The 10,000-nt window shown below is 39.2% G+C and overlaps 1 protein-coding gene across 1 annotated transcript in view; it reads left to right on the top strand.

Annotated features, from left to right (window-relative positions):
- The window catches only part of LOC132861516 (inactive phospholipase C-like protein 2), a 178,428-nt gene that overhangs the window by 71,402 nt on the left and 97,026 nt on the right, over positions 1–10,000 (top strand). The window contains exons 9-15 of the mRNA XM_060893075.1: positions 275–454; positions 1,968–2,055; positions 2,318–2,440; positions 3,379–3,471; positions 4,879–5,085; positions 7,466–7,560; positions 9,392–9,534. Of these exons, the coding sequence (XP_060749058.1) occupies positions 275–454; positions 1,968–2,055; positions 2,318–2,440; positions 3,379–3,471; positions 4,879–5,085; positions 7,466–7,560; positions 9,392–9,534 (929 nt within the window). The remainder of the gene's footprint in view (positions 1–274; positions 455–1,967; positions 2,056–2,317; positions 2,441–3,378; positions 3,472–4,878; positions 5,086–7,465; positions 7,561–9,391; positions 9,535–10,000) is intronic.

Genomic DNA, 10,000 nt, shown 5'->3' with positions numbered 1-10,000 from the left:
TTCCGGACCTTTTTACAGAAGGTAAAAGTTGCCGTAATCTTTACTGACATTGTCCGTAATGATTACCGAGATGGCACATTCGGACGGGACTAAAATCACCCAGAAACTTTACCCCCACGTCCCCACGTAAAACTAATCCCGTCCGAATAGGGCTTAAGAATCTGTTTTGGTTTGGTTGTGTGTTAGTGCTGTATCAGTTGTTTATCCTGTTTGTGTGTGTGTGTGTGTGTGTGTGTGTGTGTGTGTGTGTGTGTGTGTGTGTTTTTCCCCTCAGCACCTTCATTATAGAGAAGCAGCCGCCTCAGGTGCTGAAGACTCAGACGAAGTTTGCAGCTACGGTGCGTTTGTTAGTAGGAGGAAAACTCAACGTCCACATGAACCCTCCTCAGGTGAAAGCCACCATCATCAGCGAGCAGCAGGCCAAGGCGCTGCTGAAAAACGAAAACACCCGGAAGTGAGTTTATGAGACACTCGTAATATTCTGAACCAGATAAAATATTCAGAACCAGATTCAATACCAACATCCAGATCTATTATACAGATTCAGTATTTAAATCCTAATCACGACTCCAGATCCGAATTCAGGGTAGAGATTCAGTATCTACATCCAAATCCAGAATCATTATTCAGTATATAGATTCAGTATCCAGATTCAGTATCGATATTCAGTATCCAGACTCGGTATCCAGCACATGAAGCAACATTAGATGCAAGACCTTCTTAATAAGTATTCATTTGTTGTAATGTAAAGTGACGTAGTTTCAGATTTTTACCTACAAAGGTGTTTTTAGTGACCAAAACTTTGCTGTAGGAATCGGGATTGAATTTTCTATTACACACTAATCACATAGCAAAGGAGTCTGAGATCACTCTTCTGTCCAATATGGGGAATTCAATATGGGTGATTCTCATTGGTCAGCTTAAATGTAGTTATGTCCCCTATTAGACAAGACATCTCATCCTTTAGACACTAATTCAGTTTATTTAAAGTCTTTCATAAAAGCCTGAAGGACACTCGATGTGGCTGTAATTAAGGATATTGATGTCCTCAGTAGTGTTTGAATAGATCGCTTTCATTCTATCAAAAACGTATTCAACTTTTTATCTGTTATTGCCTCAAAACAATCAGCTGCTCCTGCAGAAATCGTTTTCACCGCATCTCAGATACAGTAGAAGCTAATCGAATAAATTTATCAAACTCATCAAGTGCGTATTAATGACCGCAAATCCAATTCCACTTGGTGGAAATCTGCGAAAAAGACGCCTGTAAGCGAACATTATTCGCGAATGCGATCCGCCTACACAGCCACGTTGACTAATTCGATGAGTTGAACTTCCTGTTTCATGTTTAACAATTGCAGGGAAAGACATTTTGTGGTCTAGATTGAGTTACTGCTAGATTTCTGAAGTGACAGATTGGCATGCAAACGGTGTCAATTTTGACTGAAATGCCTGCTGAGAAAAACTAAACTAGCATGTGGTGCAAATTTTGCGCTTTTTCCACGGCTGGGTGTCAAGAGGGCAGAATCGATCGTGATTCCTGGGTAGGAGGATGACTTACTGCCCCTCCCCCTCTCCCTCCTGTCAATCACACTGACACTAAACAAATACACACGCATCTCTCAGATCATGTATGCGGAAGAGGGTAGGATGCACTAGGACTTATGGAGTATGTTACGCTGCTCTGTGATCCTGCTTCAGCATGATGTGGTGTAAAAGACGAGACCCGGCCGGTGGGTGGGAATTTTCAGGTGAGGAGAAAACGAAGAAGAACCTAATAATTCATTCGTTAAATAAACTGTCGTCCATCCACGATTCAGAAGAACTGTGTCTGTCTGTCTGGAAACCTGTAATGACGATCATCCAAAATCTATCCTCGGTGCTGACAGGAGTCTTCGAGGCCAAGTGTAAAAATATCCTCTGTCCCTCAGTCCATATAACACTCTCTCTGTCTCTCTGTCCCTTAGTGACAGCAGTGGAGAGATCCTGAATAATAACTGCGTGATGGAGTATCACCAGACCACAGGCACCCTGATCGCACACTTCAGGAACATGGTGAGTGAAGCAACCTGGGTTCACCTTCAGTCCCAGTCTATTAGCAGTTATTTCCAAGAAGGACATTGAGATGTTCCATAGCAGGCATCGCTGTCTGTTTATCTTTCCTGCACCTGTCTTTTATCTAGTATAAAGACCAGAAAATGAAATAAGGCCACTCGAGTTAGATGATTTACGAGTAATTTGAAAGACTATTTCCTGTTTCCTTTTTTCCTTTTTTTTTTCATTACTAACATACTCAATCCTTCAAATTGTTCCTCAGTCTCTGAAGAGGATCAAGCGTTCAGACCGCCGCGGCGCAGAGTCCGTAACCGAGGAGAAGTTCACCATCTTGTTCGAGTCGCAGTTTAGTGTCGGGGGCAACGAGCTGGTTTTTCAGGTCAAGGTGAGATTCAACAGGCAAATGATGTGATTAATACAAACACTGGAAAGTAGATACAAACACACACACACTCACACACACATTGCACGTTAGAGCTTACAACAGGTCCAAACAACATTTTTTTCAAATCTAAACTAGTCGTCCCTCCGGGCCTGTGGTCGATGACAGTTAACAACCCTCAATGACAGTAAAACTTGTTTATGGTTTAACAATTGAAAATGTTTCTGACTGTTCAATTCAATTCAGTTTTATTTGTATAGCTCTTTTAACAATGGGCCTTGTCGCACAGCAGCTTTACGGCAATCTAAAAGTTCAGGATATCAATTTCAAATTTAAATTTAAATTTCTTCCTATCGGGAAAGCCATAGGTAGCGGTGGTGAGGGAAAAAAACCCGGAGATGATATGAGGAAGGAACTCTGAGAGGAACCAGACTCAGAAAGAAACCTCATCCTCATCCTCATCTGGCTGACACCAAAATTAAAAAAAATAAATAAAATAAAATAAAATAAAAAAAAAGATTATAAAATAAAATTCCTTTCTATAACTATATTATATATGTTAATATATTTTATTATTATTAGTAGTAGTATTAGTATTATTGTGTATAATATATATGGTGTTATTAATGTGTAATATATATTATTGTGTAATAAGATTTTTATTTTGTGTAATATAGTTGTTATTATATGATGAACTTACAAAATTAAATCAAAGTAAATCAAGGTAAAAACAAACAAACAAACAAATAAATAAATAAAATAAATAAATACAGAACGGCAAAAACTTGAGAACATCCATTCATCCTGTTGCCCAAATAACACAATTCTCTTCCTCCCACTTAGCACATTATGTCCATTCAGCTGACCAGTTGAAACCAGTATGATGTGAGCAATTGAGCTGCATTTATCTCTCCTTGTTTTGTCTGCACTCTCATTCTCAGACCCTGTCTTTGCCTGTCGTGGTGATTGTCCATGGAAGTCAGGATAACAATGCCACAGCTACGGTTCTATGGGACAACGCTTTTGCTGAACCAGTGAGTTCTGGTGAACGTCAATACTTTCATGCTCAGTCACTCTGAAATTATTACCTTTACGAGCACAAGCGCACTTAAGCCTTATTATGTTTGACTCCGAGAAATAGCAGAAATGTTCTGGGTCAAAATGACTGTACGTGGTGAGTCATCGTTAAGTGGTTACCAATAAACATGAACCCAGTAGCAAGGAGCTCAGTCATAGTTTTAATAATATGGACTATTCCATTCATTACATTCATTTCCTTTATTACATACACAACAGAAAAAATCATACAAATCTAAAAATTAACCTGTTTTTAAACACTACAGACAAGGACACCGAAAGCAACACTATCTTCTCATTGCCTGTCACGACATTTTTATTTTTAGCACATCTATGAGGTCAATCTTAACCACTGGCTTCCGCTTACTTACTTAAGTGTCTCGGTTATAAAAAAAAATAATAATCATGATCATTTAATCCATTTAAAAACAAAAAGATGGATTGTATTATAGAGAAAATGAATTGGAAAAAGAAAAAGTTTTATTTCTGGTACAAAAATGAAAGGCGGTTCTATCGGAAGATATTACATTTACATTTACATTTACAGCATTTGGCAGACGCCCTTATCCAGAGCGACGTACATAAGTGCTTAAATCTCTAACGTTGAATACATTAATGCTGGATCACTAAGTTACATACTTAAGATGCCATGAGTTTAAAACATTTGTTCAAAGTTACAATGAAAAAGTGTCAAAGGTGTGTTTTTTTTTTTTTGTTTTTGTTTTTTTTTTTTTAAATGGGAAAGATAAGGAAAGAAGTGCTAGTTGAAGTGTTTCCTGAATAAGTAGGTCTTCAACCACCGCTTGAAAATAGCCAGTGACTCAGCTGTCCAGACCTCTAGGGGAAGTTCATTCCACCACCTTGGTGCCAGTACAGAAAAGAGTCTTGTAGTATACTTGCCTCTTACCCTATTAGAAACCTTGTTTAAATGAACTTACACACATTTGTCTCTGTATGTAGTTAGTCAGTTAGTTTAGTTTTCTAAATCTATAAGAAATTACAAACTGAAAGGCCAGACAAATATTGCTGATATTTATAGAAACCCTGTACACAGTGGCATCGGTGGCTCAAGAGGTTGTTGATTGGATGATCAGGGTTCAAGTCCCAGCACTACCAAGCTGTCACTTTTGGGCCCTTGAGCAAGGCCCTTAACCCTCACTGCTCCAGGGACACTGTATCATAACTGACCCTATGCTTTGACCTCAGTCTCCTCAGTTGCTGAGCTTTGTGTTGTGCATGTGATGCTTGTGATGCTCAGGTTTCCTCAAACTGAGGGCCATATCCTGTATTTTAGATTATGACTTAACAGACGACTCTTTGTTTTAGTAAAACTCCTCGTTCTCATCTTTCGTTCCCTCATTTAGGGCCGAGTCCCTTTCCTGGTTCCTGATAAAGTGATGTGGCCACAGCTATGTGAGGCTCTCAATATGAAGTACAAGGCAGAGGTGCAGTCGAACCGAGGTCTTTCTGAGGAGAACCTCGTCTTCCTCGCTCAGAAGGCCTTCAGCAGCTCCAGCACCAACCCTGAGGATTACCGGGGCATGACCATGACCTGGTCCCAGTTTAACAGGGTATGTGATGATCTCTCTACACTGCATGCAACATCGTAATGAGTGAGATATTGGCATTAATGTAAAACTAGTTTAGTGCATTATAGCATGTTATTTCATGCAGTAATTCCAAGTGGGAGAGAGTGACATCCTGGGGTCAGTGAAGGATGTTCTTGTTGTGTTTCTTGTTGATTTTTTTCAAATATTTCATTTCATTTTATTTCATCCATCCATCCATCCATCCATCCATCCATCCATGTATCTATCTATCTATCTATCTATCTATCTATCTATCTATCTATCTATCTATCTATCTATCTATCTATCTATTTATTTATTTATTTATTTATTTGTGCAATGGTAGAAAATAAAACGTACTTTCTTTCTTTATTTTATTCTTCTCTTTTTTTTTTACTTTTTCTTTCTTTAAAAAAAGATTATATTTATTGACTTTATTTTTTAATAGTATTTACATGGTCACTTTAATTCAAAAGGTTTTAATCTGAACCTCAATTCGAGAAAAAAACTAATTCAGCTTCAAATTCAGATGTGTTTTGAGGAAAGAAAGTTCAAAACAAAAAGCTCTAGGCTTTAATAAATAGTCAGAATAAAATTGCAGCCATTTAAATTAGGACCAGAATATTAGATAATGGGAATATTTTCCTAAATAAATCCACATTCAGAAATGAAGGTGTTTTGTTGTACAGTTCAAGCAGTCCCTTTTAGCCTGACTGACAACCTGCAATCCAGTCAGTGGCACAAGTGAAGTAATTAATAATATAAAAGTCATTTTATTCGTGTCTTCACATTCAAACAATTCAGTAATACAGTGGTGTACCAGTAAAGTATACTTATGGACCATATAAGGAGACATATTATTTATAAACCTGTAGTACATCAGGTCCTCGCCGGTCAGAAGGTCACGAATGACCGCTGCTTGTGTTTAACTCTGCTGCGATCTTTAAAAAAGCCGTTTCAGAAACGGTTTAATCCTAAACCACGCTCACTCATTTGAAACTCAGCATATTAACATTCGCATATGGGTTGTTATTTTCCCGCCTCAGTAAGCACGTGGAGCACGTTTTCCTGGCCGAGCCGCGGTCCCCTTTGCGTTAAAGAGGTTTATGATTACCAAGTGAGGGAGCCTTAATGCCACAGCTCTTAGATATGCAGACCTTAGGCGGTGCTTGCCTTTGAAATGACCTCATGCTGCTTTGCTACACCGATCGCTCAGTGCTTTTTTTTTCCCCTTCAAGGTCTGAAATAATGCTTGGATCACAGTTTTGACCCTTTTTCACAGGATGCATGATAAAATATTTACTTATAGAGTCAGTTATCTTTTATACACAAACGTCTGTCGTCTTATATATAACTGGTAATAAAATAAAGTAAATAAAATAATTTTATATATAACTCAGGTGAGCGCATGTTTTTTATATATTTGTGGGGACCAAATGTCCCTATAAGGATAGGAAATTATTTAGGCATTATTTAGTATTTTGGAAATGTTTTCCTTTTGTTTACTCAGTTTAGGGTTAGCTGTAGGTGTAGGTGCATTATCTAACTGCACTGATGATAAAATACGGAGACAGTCCTCACAAGGACGGTAAAGTGTGTGTGTATGGTGTTTGTGTTTGTGTGTGTTTGTGTGTGTTTGTGTGTATATGTGTGTGTTTGTGTGTGTGTGTGGTTTTTTCACCTCAGCACCTTCATTATAGAGAAGCAGCCGCCTGTGTTTGTGTGTGTGTGTATGGTGTTTGTGTGTGTATGTGTGTATGTGTGTGTGTGTGTGTTTGTGTGTGTTTATGGTTTTTGTGTGTATGTGTGTGTGTGTGTATGTGTGTGTGTGTTTGTGTTTGTGTGTGTGTGTATGTGTGTGTGAATGGTGTTTGTGTGTGTGTGTGTATATGTGTGTGTATGTATGTGTGTGTTTGTGTTTGTGTGTGTGTTTGTGTGTGTGAATGGTGTTTGTGTGTATGTGTGTGTGTGTGTGTGTGTGTGTGTTTGTGTGTGTGAATGGTGTTTGTGTGTGTGTATGTGTGTGTGTGTGTTTGTATGTGTGTGTTTGTGTGTGTGTATGTGTGTGTGTGTGTGTGTGTGTGCACGAGTCTTGATTGCACACTGTCTTCGCAGAAATGCAAGATAGAAAACTTAATGTTCTTACTCGAGCTCCATGACTTTTCACCTACATTACTGATTATAAGCAAAGTGAACATCAGTAAGATGAACATGGCCTCAGGAAGCTACTACTCATGCTCATGTTTCATAAGCTTCAAACTGTTCCCTTTCAGTTACACACACACACAAACACAGCTGTGACACGCTACATTCAATACAATTGCAAGGTTTTCAACACCAATAAACCTTTTCCCTTATCATTTATTTCTATATGTGCATCCAGGAAAGCCTTCCAGGTAGAAACTTCACATTTTGGCAGTGGTTTGACGGCGTCATGGAGCTCACAAAAAAACACCTGAAGCCTCACTGGAATGATGGGTAAGACTCAACAGCTGCACTTTACGAAACATGTCAAAGAGCTGAGTTACATAAGCGGACTGGTTAAACTCCACCTGCAGTAGAGTTACAGTCTCCAAATAAAGCCTGGGAGTCACTGGGGAGCTTTCTGTCAGGTCGTGAACTAGGACTACTGATTTAAAATCATGTCCTTATATAATACAGATCTATAATGTAAACCGACAGTGGAATATGTTGGAGCGTTTCCTGTTTGCCTTCACGCTAGTCAGAATCCGAGTTACTGAGAATTCTGTTTACCCAACAAAAATGATTGGCTTGGGACTTACACAAGAGATGGCACACGGTCAGTGTACATTAACTCCTCATTGAGCAACTCGCTCTCTAACCTAGCCTTCACGGACTGCACTGGTGTTCCTGCCAGGCTTGGACTCCACGTGGATGCAGTTTGCACTGCGAATAACACACAAGTACTGACTGATGCAGCCAAGATGAATGCAGGGATTCTCAAGCTTTTTGCAGCCAGAGAAACGTTCCAGAGTTTCCATTGACCGACTTCTAATCACGAGACATTTCATTTTAGGAACAATCGCACAGCTGTGTACATGCAATGACTCCACAGGAAGTGTACAGTGTGTTACTTATCCTGCTGACAACTATAACAAAGCATCATTTTTTTATTCATTTATTAAGCCGGACCACACGCATCTAATTAGGTGCAATTAGACTGTCATTACTTATAAGATATAAACAGTTATTCAGTCCCCAACATTATTTTTTTTTCTCACCTCAATTTACCAAGGGCTCTAAAACTTCATAGCAGCAACAAGGAAACGTTTTACTTGTTAAAGTCCCTGTGTACCAGCTGTTGCTATAGAAACCATTAGACAGAGAGAGAGAGCATTAAAATAACACACATCTTCTGACTAATCAGATTCGAGAATGGAGCCAGCTGAGTCAACGCTTGCACTTTAAGCCATTCTCTTCCAGACGTGTTAACGGCACTTCCTGCTTTTATTGACATTGCAGTTAGATTGAAAAAAAGTTAAAAGTTTTATATTAACCCCTTTCATTTTAAGAGACCAGTCAACCATAACAGCCATCATACTAGTTTATATTGATCTTCACCAAAAAAAAAAAAAAATAGACTGGATATTCTGTACATCATGGACACCTCAGACTCCAGTCTCAAGCAACCTGGTTTATATCATCCCAGCATTCTCACACGCTCCTAATCGTAAGGGATGTGGTAGCCTAGTGGTTAAGGTGTTAGGCTACCAATCGGAAGGTTGTGAGTTTGATTCCTACATCCACCAAGCTGCCACTGCTGGGACCCTGAGCAAGGCCCTTAACCCTCAATTGCTCAGTTGTATAAAAAAGTCGCTCTGGATAAGGGCGTCTGCTAAATGTTGTAAATGTAAGAACTGGCTCTATTTTTAATCGTAAGAAATAGCTCCACAATTGTAGGAAAAACACAAAACACATTCTTTCTACATAGATTTATCCTGCAGTCTTTTAAAAGCCCACTGTAGTAGTGATCTTCCTGTAGTGTACAGGAAGCGATGAAATCTGGAGAGGGATTTCGGCCTATTGGGAAGAGGTTCTTGGGAAGAGACTGTTTTTACCAGTACACTGGTGTTCCACTCAAACCAGAAGAATGGAGACATTTTCAGTATAAACGAATGGATTATTATTTATTTTGTTGTAAATGGAACATGAGCAAATTCACAATAGGTTGGTTGTAATACCACAACATACCATATCTGCACTTCTTTATTAATAATGTGTGTGTGTGTGTGTGTGTGTGTGTGTGTGTGTGTGTGTGTGTGTGTGTGTGTGTGTGTGTGTGTCTCAGGGCGATCTTGGGCTTTGTGAACAAGCAGCAGGCTCAGGACATGCTGATGTCCAAACCTAACGGCACGTTCCTGTTGCGCTTCAGTGACTCTGAGATAGGAGGCATCACCATCGCATGGGTGGCAGAGAACCCCAACAAAGCAGGTCCGGCTCGTTTCGTTGCGTAACGTGTACTTACACAAGCCGATTCTTAGCAGTTGAAGGTTTAGGGTCACTGACAGTGCGAGGATTTGAACTATTAACCCTTCAATCACTAAAGCAGAACCTTAATCACTGAAGCATATATCAGCTTTACATATAAAGACTACAGAATATCACGGCAGCTTTACTTCAGAGGTCATTCCTAGCAAATTCTAAGAAAATAACCTGACTGTTATTAAGTAATCATAAATAAACACATATATAAACATGCAGACAAATTAAAGGAAAATGCAGTGCCTTTTTTTTATGGCAAGAGCACTTGTTTATTTTTCTGGCACTTTCGTGTCCTCATACAAATCAATACGAACTTTATCTGAACCGTCACCTTTAACCAGTGATGAAACTTTTTTATGCTGCTGATCGTAGTCAACTTCAGGACGAATCCACCCCCAATACACAGGGCACGAGG

This window comes from Tachysurus vachellii, chromosome 18 (assembly GCF_030014155.1).
Source record: "Tachysurus vachellii isolate PV-2020 chromosome 18, HZAU_Pvac_v1, whole genome shotgun sequence".
NCBI lineage: Eukaryota > Metazoa > Chordata > Actinopteri > Siluriformes > Bagridae > Tachysurus > Tachysurus vachellii.
Note: the sequence above shows the minus strand (reverse complement) of the source record. Positions and strands in the feature narration are given on the sequence as shown.